Source organism: Pseudochaenichthys georgianus, chromosome 1 (assembly GCF_902827115.2).
Source record: "Pseudochaenichthys georgianus chromosome 1, fPseGeo1.2, whole genome shotgun sequence".
NCBI classification, from domain to species: Eukaryota; Metazoa; Chordata; class Actinopteri; order Perciformes; family Channichthyidae; genus Pseudochaenichthys; species Pseudochaenichthys georgianus.
In genome coordinates, this window is record NC_047503.1 from 24252684 (window position 1) to 24268360 (window position 15677).

The 15677-nt window shown below is 40.3% G+C and overlaps 1 protein-coding gene across 1 annotated transcript in view; it reads right to left on the minus strand.

Moving 5' to 3' along the window:
- Positions 1–15677, minus strand: part of ctnna2 (catenin (cadherin-associated protein), alpha 2) — a 382835-nt gene that overhangs the window by 23176 nt on the left and 343982 nt on the right. Inside the window, exons 13-15 of the mRNA XM_034079805.2 lie at positions 10784–10935; positions 7117–7230; positions 1135–1316 (exon numbers count right to left, since the gene is read on the minus strand). Coding sequence (XP_033935696.1) covers positions 1135–1316; positions 7117–7230; positions 10784–10935 — 448 coding nt within the window. The remainder of the gene's footprint in view (positions 1–1134; positions 1317–7116; positions 7231–10783; positions 10936–15677) is intronic.

Below are 15677 nucleotides of genomic sequence, written 5' to 3' on the forward strand. Positions count from 1 at the left end.
AGTTCGATGCCATATACTGTAATTGTGGAGTGGTTCAGAAATCCATACACATGGCAGATAACTATCACTTTGTCATTAGGGATTTCACTGATATGTTGAGGCGCAGATGGGGGCGATTGAGAGGAAAGCTGCTGGCTTTTAGTAACAAGACTCTAAATGCAAATAGATTATCTATTACAGTATATCTTTGAATCAAAGCATTGCTTTGTAATCTGAGCAAAATAAAGATTGGATGGGTCACTTTGCCTTTCACAAATCAGTGTGCGGCTCTGCGTTGCAAAGGCAAGATAGTTCCTTAGCAATCCCACCTGCTGGCACTGTATTTACTCACTGCTACAATAGTTTCATTTACACCATAAAGGGGTTTCTTTCATAATGATGATCCTCCAGAGATGTATCACCTGAGAAATGACCTCCATCCTCAGCTTGAAAAAAAAATAAAAGAGGAGGGGGGAGCCTGTGCCTGCTCAGAATTCTACGAGATACAGCTAAATGCTCCCGTGATTAAACACATATCATGTTCCAAACCACATCAAGGATTATTTCTGAAACAGTATGGAGCTCAAATGCTTATTTATTTGTGGGTTTACCACAAGGTGAGTTCATTTTTATATCCTGCTTTTTTACACTTAGGCCCAATTCCAAACCACACCCTACCCACTCCCACTCCATGACAGAGTGACACTCGCAGCTAAATGAGGCTTCCTCCTGTCAGATGGAGGGAGTACAGCGGCAAGCTTTGGAACAAACTCCCCTCTCTCCGGTAGCAACAGGAAATGCCGTAACTGTATGTAACAACGGTTTCAAATCAGCATCTCTTGGACAAAGAACAATTATTAATAACTAAAATAAAACTCATCAGCGAGGCTCCACTAGCACCGCAAAACAAACATCTGCCCGCTATGTAATGATACACCTCCTAGCCATAGTCTATCCCTAGCAGGCACCAAACTGCAGGAGAACAAAGATAGCGACTAGCTAGTGAACATAGCAAAGCCTTCTAGAGTTTGTGTATTTGCTGTATGTTAAAGAAACGTATCTATCTAACAAATGATCCGTATGTACTTACATTTTGATAATGCATCATTATTGTGTTCACAGGTTGCTTTAACTGCCTTTAAGTGTGATATTTACCTGGTGAAGTCTGTCATCTCCATCATGATCATACACATCTGCTTGGCCAGCACAATGATGTCATTGCCGTTGTCATCCCACTTGGCCACTTCTGCATCTAGCTTGCACTTCTCCTGTCGGAAGCTCTCCACCTGCTCAGCAATCTTAGCCTTCTCCTCCTGGGGAAGCTGTGCCATGATAGCCTGCAGGCAACGGAGGAGCGTGGAATAAATAAAAGCATTAGACTAGGAGGAAAGGGTTGTTAGGGAGCAAATTTGAGCAGAATAAATTGGAAGAATTGCTCATAATAAGGGAAATGCCAGAGGAGAAGAATGTACGTAGGTAAAGGGGGGAGATAAGGTTGGGGTGGAAGGAATGATAGGGAAATGAGGAAAGGGGCGAATAAGAACAGGGATTAGTTAAGGAGAAAAATAATAAAGCAAGGAATATAAAAAAGAGAGCTGTAACACCATTTGTTCTATTTTTTCATTTCGGTCTACTTTTTAATCCGCCCTACAAAACTTGAACACTAAGTCTGGAGTCAGACTATCCCTGCCCCTTTATAACACTCAAAAAATAAAGTTCTAAACTTTACGTTTAATGATTGGACCTTTTCAAACCCCTTGACATCTTATATCCATAAAGCGCAAATCCATTTTTGCCTTCATTTTTCCCTCATTGGCCTTTGGGGGCAGGTCCAAAATGGTATAAATCTTGAGGCAAGGTCACAGGCGCAATGAGGACCAAGTATTATTTGGGAGATAAATGTATAATTACCTCGCTTCTTAGACCAGAGAATGAATAATGCATTTGTTCAACATTATGTCAGGGAGGTGAGATGGAAGGAAGAGAAACCTGGTTTCCATTAGGTCGATTCTATTGACTCGAGAGGCAGAGAGAAAAAACAAGTACAGTAAAAAAAAGAAAAGTCACCATTGTGTTTTAACTTCATCTATTATTGACTGTCCTCCAATAATTGCTATTCTCTCAATGAAATAATTGCACTTGTCCCCCTTTCCCCTCTTCCATCATCCCTTTCTCTCACACCAAAGCTGGTGTGGGGGTGCAGGGTGAGCTCAGTGAGAAAGTGTGTAGCTTAACTCATGTCCCCTGCTAGATGTGTCAGGAGGAAATTGAAAACAAAAAATATAGATGACTTGTCCTTCTGAAATTGTTCGAAAAGAAAATAAGCTGAAACAGGAGGGGGCCTGCAATGAAATATTATTGAAATAACAGACAGAAATAGAGAAGCATTGAGGCACAAGTTGAGGCCAACAGCTGTGTCCATGAGCTTTGGCCTTCTGATCACTTTGTGAACGAGGGTGCAACGCTTTGATGGTGGTTAGCTTTAAAGAACCCAAACGGCGTAAACAAACAAGCAAACCCAGCCCCCTCAAGCCCAGTGTAGATTTCCTCTGCTGCTGGTGCCAAGACACACAAACAACAGCGAGGCAGCAAATCCCATTTAAGCGCGTGTGGGGGGAAAACACTGCTCACATTTAAAACAAATACAAAGTTAATATGTATTTACACTGCACAATGAGGAATACACAATTTAAAACAGGCCACTGATTCCAATGGGGGAAACTATTCACTGTGCAGGTGTGACTATGAATGATGGGTACCACACAGCAGTAGCTCTGCAGCTCCTGGAAACACTATTTATTAAATCTAGAACAAACAACTACTTTAAGTCTGCTCATCTACCAGGCAACACTCTTCCCTAATTTAAATTACTAATATGTATGATCCCTACTTTATTTGGCTTGGGTTAATTAGCACTAATGGGGTTTTATAAGGAAAACATATATTTAAAGCCCTCATGCTTGTCCTAAATAACACTAATGTATACTAATATATACATACAAACAATTTTTTGATATACATTTGGTTTGGGCTCTGGGTAGCCAGTAGCTCTCTTGGGTATGGTTTGCTTATTACCTGCTCATGTTCAATGTGGCCTAACACATGATGCAGGCAGAGCTGTACAGTAATGCCTAATCAATCATGACACAGGTGAGTACACCGTGCCTCCGGGCACATCGTTATGACCCGAAACTCGAGGACGGTCGTAAGCATATCTTTACTGCTCATTTCATTGCTGCACCCAACTGTTGAGGCATCAATTATTCACTTATTTCTATAATTACATCGACCTGCATGCCCCTGGTGTCAAAACAGTGGGTAAGGAATTGAGAAGAAGTACAGTTATGGTTTTGCTATGTGTCATTGTTAGGAGACAGATGAGGAAACTACATTGGGAAACCGAGGCAATCTGGCTATTTCTGTAAATGCAATCAAAATATTTTTCCTACGTCTATACTGTTTTAAACTAAGAACAACTGCTTTCTTGAACAGCTAAAATGAACTTAAAAGTATCTTGAAACTCTACAATTTGGATTGGAAATTCCTTTTTTTAAATTTGGGATGAAAGGAGGTCGGGGAGAGAGTGAGGGAGAGATTTGGTTCGTATTCAAATTCACTCTGAAAATGGTGTGACAGAAAAGAGAGAGCATCAGGGATGAAAAGAGAGAGAGAAAAAGGGAGAGAGGGGTTGTGAACACAAAGGAAAGCTGTAGCACAGGGGTAAACATTAGCCAATTGCGATGTCAGGGGAGCAGAAAGGCACTTGGTGAATCCCCCCCCCCCCCTCTTCCCCTGCTCTCTAGAATTCACTTATCCCCAAATCCCTTCCCCTACTTTACTGATAACAACAACGAGCGGGCCTTGGAAGCTTAACATAGTGGCAAATCCGGCCGAGGGAATGCTCTGCCAATACACTCTGCGCCTCGGCTACGTCTGCGGGGATTAGAGCGCTTTCCGTGTTTCTTCACCGCGCACAGCGTCTTGAAATGACTTTAATTTGTTTCATTTGAAATAAACTGCCCAGACACTCAGAGTTCAATTTTATGGATGACCTATCAACAGCGTTATCCAATCACTGTGTTGAGTGTATGTGTGTGCATTATCCGTGGTGTGTTATAGGAGTAGACTATGCGTCTGTGTTTTCTAATAGAAAGAGACACTATGTACAGGCCTCCCTCCCCTGTGTGTTTTTCTGCCTTCTCATTATGCATGTTTGCTCAAATAAGTTAGCATAGGTATAATGGAAGTGACAGCAGAGCACCACACGAGGCAGCTCGGGGAACAAAGGCTCCTGGGATTGACCTGGACTTGATTTGATTTATTTCTACAGTGAGCAAGAGTGAGACAGTGAGATCGAGAAAGTGAGAAGGAGAGATTTTACGCCTGTGTCCTGTGTGTGATACCCGCTCATTGCAGGGGCCTGGAGGGATCATGACTGTAAACCTCAGTGTGCTCATGTCAGCTCCTATGGAGAAAATGGATTACACTTCCTCTTGTCTGTTTGAATAGAAACACAGAGCACCAGTGTGCACTTGGCATGACCGTGAGAGGACAGCAAGCTTTATCCTGACACGACAGGCTGATGCCGACTGGGCAGATCACCACTGCAAACACATCTTTTATGGATGTGCTTGCCTTCTGCGTGTGTAAATGTTTAGTCTCTGAGGGCATAGCAGTGTCTATAAGTGGAAAAACAGGCAATATCAATTAGCTGTGTGAGATGCTTTGTCAGTATGCCAGATGTAAAGAATGTTTACACGATAATGCCTATATGTGTATATCACGTTTGATAACACGATGCAATACATTTTCTAGCATTTTATCTGATGCGAGCTTAAGCCTCCATATTAAGATTGCATGAACAATAATTACATTCAATCACCCTTTAATCCACCTTATAACACATATTACAGGGACTAGTTGTGACAAACGGACATGCTGTGACTTCTCTACTACAAACTGTTACCAAGGGGAGCTGCCCACTCAAAGCACAGCTGGGCGCCCGAAAAAACAGTTTGGTGTGAATCTCCCTTGTGTAGCAGTGCTAGTGCATCTAAGCTCAGATGGCCCTGCAACTTTACGCAGTGGGAGCCGTGGTGGGAGTATACATAAAACCGAGTCAAAGCACTTCACACCCAGGAACCCCACAGCTCTCCTGGAGTAGCTATTGTACTCCAAAAGGATGGATCTGTTCTTTTTGTTCATGGATGGGTTTTGGATTTGACAAACTTTTATAAGATGGCTCTTAGTTTAACAGTTGAATTGTGTAATGAAAGAAAGCCAAACACAGACTATTGTGTATTAATGAGAACTGCTTAATCAAATAATGTGTACATGGTACCATTTAGCATTCTGATTAGAGTATTATAATGTATATTTGATGTTAGACATGTGTGTAACATGCTGATTATTTGAGAAATATATATGCAACATATTTTATCCAGTAATAGTCTTTCCTTAAAATGTACCAATATATTTTTCAACTGTCTAATAAAAACATCAGAAAAACGTTTAACTTTTTCTGTAAGAGTCAGATGTAATATGATTAAGCATGAATCATTATGCCATTATTGATACTTGTGTACACATTGACCAATTTTGTGCAACCTTTGTATTGTGTTACTTTAATGTACATTATTATCAGCTAGCCTTAATTATGAAAGGCAGCATGTTTGCAGTTCCTTAGCATCTGAATTGGTTTTTTTTTTGTTTTAAGTAGGCTACTATCAACAGGCATTAGGCGCTTTCACACCGGAGTACTTTTCCCCGTACTTTTCCCTTTTAGTTCCGATAGTTCCTGGGATTTTGCGTTCGCACCAAAAACAGAACTTAGTTCATGAGAACTTTCCCCCCCTTTTCAGTCCCTGCTAGAGAGCAGGTACTTTCCTGGGGAGAAAAAGGTTCCAATATCTGATTGGCTCGGCGAATTGCAAACCACGGCCCGTAAAACTCTGAAAAGTTTTGTGAAGCCATTGTATTTGCTGGCATTAGCATTATTAGCATTAGCCCAGCGCACCAACGGAGAGAGACTTATGGCAACACAAAAGAAAACATGGGAGCGGTGGAGTGATGAGGAGGTGTCGGTGTTCTGGCGATTTACTCAGAAGGCTTCAGTAGAAGCTGCTGGGAGTCCCAGCAGCTTCTACTGAAGCCAGTCCCCAACTCCGGGAACTTCGGGTGGCAGTATATGCCGTGAAGTGGTTTGCGGCCTGCCAGTAAACCCAAAGCAGAAGAAGAAGAAGTGACGTCAGCGGCTTCATTTGCATAATCTTCCCTCAGGGACTTATTCCTGTGTGAACGCGATCTGCTCTTTAGTTCCATAGGGGAACTAAGTGCTGGGAACTAAGTATGGCAAAGTACTTGGTGTGAAAGTGGCTATTACAATGAGGAATACAGCTACAGTATATAGATTCAAACACAACAAGCTGCTATTTCGGTTATATTTATTTTTCCCTACTTTGTGCATTACCCCCCTGTGTGTGCAGACTGTGTAGAGATTCAGGCAGTAATACAGGCCTGCGCCATGGGGAGAGGCATTGGGCCAAGTCATACTCCTGCCATCCACAATGTATTCAACATGCCACACACCAATAGAGCCTCTGTTTTGCTGGAGGGGAGCGAGCACTGATACCCTCTTAATGTTCTTTAAGCTGGGCCCAAGTGAAAAATTGCTGTGTGCCACAAAGCCCAGGCTCTGGTGATCGCGACTGAAGCCTTGGCACAGCACTACAGTGCTTTTTGTGTTTGTTTTTTTCTGGCACCTAAAGGGAATTTGGTAATCACTTTTTTGTTTATGATTGCAATATTACACCTGCCGCCCCCGAACACTGCTTATTTAAAATAATCCTGCTTGCTAGGATTACTTACAGAAAATGGACTTTAATGCTATTTAAGCGGAACTAGTTGGAAGAATCGATTCCAGTATGGTCAGGGAACAGGGGTGTTGAGGTGGGAAGCAGTTCAACTCGCACCCTACGACTGACTCTATTGCACTATAGAGACTTACAGTATACATTGTTGCCCAGTCTTTACCTAAACCAATGCATGTTGGCTTTATCTTCTTTTACATGTGAAGTTCCATAACTGATGCGCACTCAGGTAGTTCTCCGAATAGTGGGGAGATGAACATCGACTCACCCGAGCACTCTGTCCAGCAATGAGCTGGTCATCTTCAGTCTGGACACTAGTCCTGCTGCGAGTATCATAGTCCTCCTGTTCAAAGTCAGAGTCATCTTCAAGCTCCTCTGGTGTCTGTGAGAAACACAAAGACAAAGACGGGCAAACAGTCAGAGAGGGAGAACTTGGAAAAAGAAAAGAACAAACATACAACTCTTAAACTGATAGTTGAAAAGAGCCGATTTGACCCCATGTCCCATTGTATGAGAAAAGTAAAAGTAAAGTAAAAGTTTTTTTTCTGTTTTGTCGTTCAATAAACATTACGACATTGAGAGTTTTAGATCAAACCAAAGTCAGCAGATGGCAAAAGAGAGATGCCACATAATAAAAAAGTGAAATAATCTTCACTTGTCTTTCAATCATTAAATAAAGAAATGGCTGACATTTAAACAAATTCAGAAATGTGGAATTATAGGAATTTCAAATGTACAGCAGTAATTTAATTGTTGAAAAGTAGAGGTATGGATAGCAACAATGATTCCCTTTTAGATAGCAGTTAAACAGGGACACATACTTAAACCTTTACATTTAGAGGTAAATATCAGGACACATTAGAACAAAACCTGGGTAAGTGTCTTTGGTTCCCTACACATTAACGTATGTATGGAACCAAAGTGAGTGAGATAAAGGAGGGTAACTTTATTTTGTACACTAAATAGACACTGGAGAGAGAGATGCTGCCAATGGACATCACCGCCAATGCGTAATTTCTACCCATCATGGAAGCTACTTTATGCAACATCCGCGCCATGCCTGGTTGCCAATAATCACCCATTGTTTGACGTGTTCTTGATTGCACGACTGCACAAAGCCTAAGCGTGGCTGATTTAAAGAGAGAAAAAACAAAAAGAAACATAAATACCCAAGAGGCCCTGGCAGGATAGAAGGAAAGAAGAATCTGATGTGGGAGATATATTAATGCAAATTGAGACGTCATAATTACCCAGTGCTGACGTGAAGTGTTTGGACAGGGCACCTGGAAAGTTTATGAAGTATGTGCTGATTGTGAGTAGTGGGTGTTTGTGTGTGTGTGTCCGTGCATGTGTGAAGCTAGAGGGTATAAAAACCACCCTGTGTTAGTTGTAGGGGACATTTGAATGATGAAAGTCGTATTAGTAACTTAAGGTACTATTTTCTTTATGTTGTCACCTGGCTTATGTCAGCTGCCACAAAATATCAGCTAATAAATTGCTTGATTCATTACTAACAACCTTGACACAATTTAAATTGGTTTGTGAAGCTACGACTCAAAAATTAGACTATATTTTACGGATGGTCTGTCAAGTGTGGTGTTATTGCTTTCAAGATCCACGACTGCAAAGAAACCATTTTTAAAGCAAACTCGTAGGAGGAATCTTTTTTAAAGATTAAGAATGTCAGATATATTGCTTTTTATCTAAATAACTGGGAAAACCATTGGGAGCATTAGCAATTTTGGGAAAAATGTAATGTAATAAACTTTCGCATCAGCTCAAATTAAGAAAGTAAATCATGAATAACCTTTTTTATACCGCTGTCTCACTAATTATGATTAGTGGGTAAGCCAGCTAACCTCAGCACAGGCATGTTGATCTCATGAAGCCGGCTCACTCCTAACTGGGATACATCACCATGGTAACACATGGTGGATGCCTTACATGCTGCTGAGGAGAATATGAGAACGTGAACATGGGTAAACTCATCATTCCTACATGATGCTGACATTTAAAAAATCCCAGTGTTTACAGAGCTGTTACGGTTATTCTTGTGAAGAGCAAGAAGATTATTGTATCAGAGATATCATACACACACAACTCATTTTAGACTGGCACTAGAGCAGGACTATTAAACAGCTCAAATGCTAGTAGACCTCTTTGGTAATAATGACATAAATGTACTGTAAACTGGCGATGGCTGGTAATTGTGATGCATTTCCTTCTTAGTATTCCCAACAGTAAAATATACATTTAATATTAGTAAATTAAAATGTTTTCAAGCTTAACTAGCTGGATCATAACGTCCATGGAAGTATGACCATATGTGAACCAGCTGCAGAGACTGGTCCTTCAGTTCAATGGGGACCCGGATGAGCAGAGGATACAATTAATGTTATTGTTATTATTAAAACCAGCCTTTCAGACTGTTTTTAATTGTCTCAAAATATGTTAAAAACCATGCCCCCATCAATGAAGCCCCTCAAATTGTATGTAATTCAATGCTACTCCTTTCAATTTCGAGTTAACTTTGTACTTTTTGCTTGAGTCTTATTTTCTTGGAAATAGGACTGGTTGTATTAAAGTGGCCAGTCCCCGACCACTGTTCAATTTAACACATTTCATTGTATCCAGTAGTTGCAGTATTTTTCTGTCTGTGTGTTGTTTGTATGCAAGTACATAAAGACCAGGACAACACTTTTATTATAACTTTACACTCTTCTCAAGACCTGCCTCAATTTTTACACACTGTGGAGAATTTGTTTCTTAATCCATGGACTGCTCGTAAGATCTGTGCTTTACAAATTCTAAAGGAGCCACTACTCGGCTTAAGTGGGAGAAAAATAACAGAGAAGCCTAAGAATGTGTGCACAATAAACTATTACATTTGGCACCAACATTTGCTATCTATATGATGGGGTTAGACAACAGAGAAAGCAAGGATCCTCCAAGTTGTTTCCTCAGAAAGTAATTGAAGTTGGATGGGATTATGAAGCCAGCTGGTCCCGGGCAGTTCAAAGCTGCCTGTTTTACATTATTTACCAACATCAAATTATTTTCCATAATTAGTTTTTTTCCAGAGCTGCACTGGGAAACCTTCCAGCCTGCATACAGTTGAATAAATGAATTACATGGTGAAGAGAGAAGGGCCAGTTTGGGTGAAAAATGCAGATACTGTAACATCAGAGTGGATATGTGAGGCAGTACATGTAGCTGCTAGTGTCTTGTTTTATGCATCTCTATTTGTAACTACATGCTGTAAAATGTTCTACCAGCTTTACAAAATAAATCATGTGAGAAGTGAGACATCTCAAATGGGATTTCAATAGAATTTCAGATATCGATTATCATCCTTAGTGCAGGTATATTTTTTGAACAGGAACATCCCATATTGTCTAGGACAGCACAGTGTGTTCAACCAACAATGTGCCACAGAGGTGAAGCTACAATTATAAGGAAGCAGCAACTGGGAAGGTGTTTTTGTTTGATACATATGTCATTGGAATGAATCCAATGACTCAGAAGATGTTATTGTTATTATTTTTTGTTTTAGAATGAACTGCATTGGTTTACATCTTGTATTTTCAAAGTATTAATTGGCTGGTAAAAAAAAAAAACAATAAAATATAAATTTAAGTGATTGGATATTGTAAAAAAAGTGAATATAAATGTATAGCAAATATGCTTAATGTAGTCTTATTGACAGATTGTTCAGCAACACTAGGAAATAAACAATTTATGTAGATGTCCCCATTCACAAAATAACCTATACATTGTCTTGAATATATGGAGGAAGGCATAAATCATGTACTGCATTTGGCCTGGGTCAGCATTGCCAAATAAAGTAATATCACACTTGACCATTTGCTGTACATTTAAACCTTTTCAGAATATGTCAGTGAGTGTTTTCCTTATAGAGGAGGAATTGGACATACCCTTATCATGAGGACAGCTTTCCTGATGTCCCGGACGCCGTCGTAGACCAAACGGGATGCATCAATGAACTCATTCTCCTCAAAGGCCTGCGGAGGGTTTGTACTCAGTGCCTCGATAGCAACCTCCACTTGTTCAGCAAAACGTGGCATGACTGCAGGGAGAAATAGGTAAGGAGGGTAGATAACAAGAGAGAACAAAAGCAATATATGAGAGTCAGATGTACTACGTGTGTTAGTGATCTTTCAGAATGGGTGCACGCTTATACATTAGAAATAATGAAATGGCATGCATGGTGAAAGCACAATAATTAGTGTGTCTAGTGGAGGCCAATATCAGAACCTTGTGATCTCAAATTTTAGAGCAGCAGGGTCTCCTCCTGTGTCGGTCTCGGCTTACTTCAGAAGCAAGCAAGATGTCAAGCTACACATCTGTGGAAGCGACAATATGCCGTCCTCACATCGCGCGCCATTAGTTATTTCACCTCGGCTAACCAAACAAGAAGATTGGCCCGTCTGTCAGAGATCTGCTTGTGGCATGTGGCAGTGTCTGTATATATATATATGTGTGTGTGTGTGTGTGTGTGTGTGTGTGTGTGTGTGTGTGTGTGTGTGTGTGTGTGTGTGTGTGTGTGTGTGTGTGTGTGTGTGTGTGTGTGTGCGTGTGTGTGTGTGTGTGTGCTTGTGAGAAGATGTACAAGGATGCTAACTTGCAAGCTCAGCCTGTCAAATAACAATGAAGGGAAACAGATTCATCAAAGTCTTTTGAGTCCAACAAAAGCAAAGCAACAAAAGAAAAGTCCCCATTGACCGTACAAATGGTTGGTTTTGTTGTCAGTATCAATTGGCTAGACCTGATGGAAGAGCTTTATGCTCTTTGTGTGTTCAAATGAATTCTACTGAATGTGAATAGACATTATTAAATATTCACGAATACGGACTGAAAGTTTGAATATTTAGCAGGCTACCTTTCTACGTAGTCTCCTGTTGAGTCACAATAATTGAATGCAGAGTTTAATAATGGTTTTTTTTGTATGGACTCTGTGCTGTTGCAAATTATCATAACAAAAGCTATGGTTTACCTGGACAGACGGATGGGATCCAGAAAAGGTTGGTATTCATATGTTGTAGTTTCTATGGGAGCTTTTTCAAACAACACACATGCCTACAACCCAACCATTACTTGTGACTGTGATTCAAATCTACAACTTTAAAGATAATATTTTTTGAAGAACAATACATATACATTAGATACCGTTTTACAGAGAAAAGTATGGAGAAGGGATATAGAAAGAGAACATCTTAGTTGTATTGGTATGTAAGAAAAATATGTCTGGCTACATAGGAAAATAATCTGCAGCAAATATGTACTCATAGAAAGTGGTTTTCCGGAAAGTAGATATTTGGACTGATTTAAGACAACCCCTTTTGAAGAAGACAGGTCTAATAAGGACAGACAGACAGGAAGGAAGAAACGGGAAAAGACAAATAATGTATGACAGCTTGGCGGGTGAGCCTCCACCAGAGCCAACTGTGTGATTTTATTATCATTCTCCACACTTCCCTCCTCTCGTACATGCGGAGTGAACTAAATCAATTAGTCAGCTTGCACTAAAGGTGTATCTGCAGTATACGTATTTGTCTGATACAAAACATAAGATATATTTCACCAAACATAAAAAGCACTACAAAAAGTCTCTCCCTTTTTCTTTTCATTTTTAATTCATTTGAATCCACTTACCCCAGAAGCGTAAAATAGGCTTTTGGGAATTGCTGGGAAGGCGATTTAAATAGAAATATTTAAATGTTCTCCAAGCTCTTAATGAGCAAAGTTGCTGATGGTAAGGAGCAATTTCACTCATTCCAGTTGAAAAATGATGAAGGGAATGAAATGTGACCATGTCGGAATGGATTTTTCACCCCCTAGGCTTGAGCATAGTTAAAGGGAGAGGTTGTGGAAGTATGATGCATGTTTGAAAACCTCCCAGCAGAAATTGCGCGCCCCAGCAAGGTGTTTAACAGGCTCCAAACACCACAAACTGCACTCTTTTTAAAGACGACGCGTTAATTTTGCATGACAGCCACTTTATTGAGGCAATATGTTACAAGAGGTAAAAACAACACCACACAGTTTTCATGTTTTCATTTCTATATGTATTTCTTAGAATTATTGTTGCTGCATAGTGTATACATATTACATATACTGCATACATAACATATTTGTGGATATAATCTACATTTTGAAATGATGAATGATCACATTAATATTTAGATGTGAAGCTGTCACCCTTTTTTTTAAGTTCCCCTCAGCTCTAGAGCTTTATGGTGTCTATGAGTCCATTGTTTCTGTTACACGGCTTGCTTTTGTTAAACACAACTTGTTTCAGCAAAGACACTTTGGTAACCACATTGCACAATACCTGCCCAGCAGTAAGCAGATAGATAAAGCCAGCAACTAGCTAGAAAACATAACATTTTATTTAATGGGAAAAACAACCTTGTAGCCCGGTAAGAAACAGCACTTATTAGCAGCTTGGGGACACTTTTTGTAACTGTTTTGAAGAAAGAAACAATGATGCGTTTTGCTTGCTGCTGTTGCATTGCTGAGGGCCTTATGACCTTGCAGAAGCACACTAAACGTCTTTGAGTTCGAAAAACATTCATCTTGCAGCAGAAAAGCACCCAACATGCTTCCTATTTTGGCAGCAACAAGTAATTTGTGTTATTCTCATGTTAGCTCACCAGGCACCCTAGACAAGCTACAAGACATATCTGTACAAATTGTTGCCCTACTTTTTAATGTTTACGAACAAACTGTTAGCCAACATATATATATATTTTTAAATAAAGGTGATTTAGTGGTGGCCTAGTAAAAAACTAAAGTGTAAAAATACTAGTACAACCCTCATAGTCCAATATACTGTAATATAGGCTATGTAAAGTTTACGGCTACATTTCTTTATTTAAAAACCATGCATGACACATTATTTTTACAATCGGTATAACATGTAGCAATACAAATCTTGTCACTTCAAATATTCTTGGACTAACCAAACAGTAAAATGCATATATACGTGTATGTAACGGTGATACTGAATATACAGAGTATATATAGGGGCAAAAAAGTATTTAGTCAGCCACCAATTGTGCAAGTTCTCCCACTTAAAAAGAAGAGAGGCCTGTAATTTTCATCCTAGGTATACCTCAACTATGAGAGACAAAATGAGAAAAAAAAAATCCAGAGAATCACATTGTCTGATTTTTAATGAATTTATTTGCAAATTATGGTGGAAAATAAGTATTTGGTCAATAACAAAAGTTTATCTCAATACTTTGTTATATACCCTTTGTTGGCAATGACAGAGGGCAAACGTTTTCTGTAAGTCTTCACAAGGTTTTCACACACTGTTGCTGGTATTTTGGCCCATTCCTCCATGCAGATCTCCTCTAGAGCAGTGATGTTTTGGGGCTGTCGCTGGGCAACACGGACGTTCAACTCCCTCCAAAGATTTTCTATGGGGTTGCGATCTGGAGACTGGCTAGGCCACTCCAGGACCTTGAAATGCTTCTTACGAAGCCATTCCTTTGTTGCCCGGGAGGTGTGTTTGGGATCATTGTCATGCTGAAAGACCCAGCCACGTTTCATCTTCAATGCCCTTGCTGATGGAAGGAGGTTGTCACTCAAAATCTCACGATACATGGCCCCATTCATTCTTTCCTTTACACGGATCAGTCGTCCTGGTCCCTTTGCAGAAAAACAGCCCCAAAGCATGATGTTTCCACCCCCATGTTTCACAGTAGGTATGGTGTTCTTTGGATGCAACTCAGCATTCTTTCTCCTCCAAACACGTCTAGTTGAGTTTTTACCAACAAGTTCTATTTTGGTTTCATCTGACCATATGACATTCTCCCAATCCTCTTCTGGATCATCTAAATGCTCTCTAGCAAACTTCAGACGGGCCTGGACATGTACTGGCTTAAGCAGGGGGACACGTCTGGCACTGCAGGATTTGAGTCCCTGGCGGCGTAGTGTGTTACTGATGGTATCCTTTGTTACTTTGGTCCCAGCTCTCTGCAGGTCATTGATTAGGCCCCCCCCGTGTGGTTCTGGGATTTTTGCTCACCGTTCTTGTGATCATTTTGACCCCACGGGGTGAGATCTTGCGTGGAGCCCCAGATCGAGGGAGATTATCAGTGGTCTTGTATGTCTTCCATTTTCTAATAATTGCTCCCACAGTTGATTTCTTAACACCAAGCTGCTTACCTATTGCAGATTCAGTCTTCCCAGCCTGGTGCAGGTCTACAATTTTGTTTCTGGTGTCCTTTGACAGCTCTTTGGTCTTGGCCATGGTGGAGTTTGGAGTGTGACTGTTGGAGGTTGTGGACACAGGTGTCTTTTATACTGATAACGAGTTCAAATAGGTGCCATTAATACAGTTAACAAGTGGAGGACAGAGGAGGCTCTTAAAGAAGAAGTTACAGGTCTGTGAGAGCCATAAATGTTGTTTGTTTGTCGGTGACCAAATACTTATTTTACCGAGGAATTTACCAATTAATTCATAAAAAATCCTACAATGTGATTTCCTGGATTCTTTCCCCCCATTCTGTCTCTCATAGTTGAAGTGTACCTAGGATGAAAATTACAGGCCTCTCTCATCTTTTTAAGTGGGAGAACTTGCACAATTGGTGGCTGACTAAATACTTTTTTGCCCCACTGTATATGTATATATGTTGAAAATGATGTTTCATCTAACTTTTAAGCTGCTTATGTAGGTTTCTGAGGGAACTTTGAAAGGATATGAGATTAAGATGTGTGTGCTCCTGCTTTGAGTTTGCTTACTGCTCTCCTCTCCTACACTCTCACCTTGGTTAAATGTTTCATCTACCTCATCAGGCT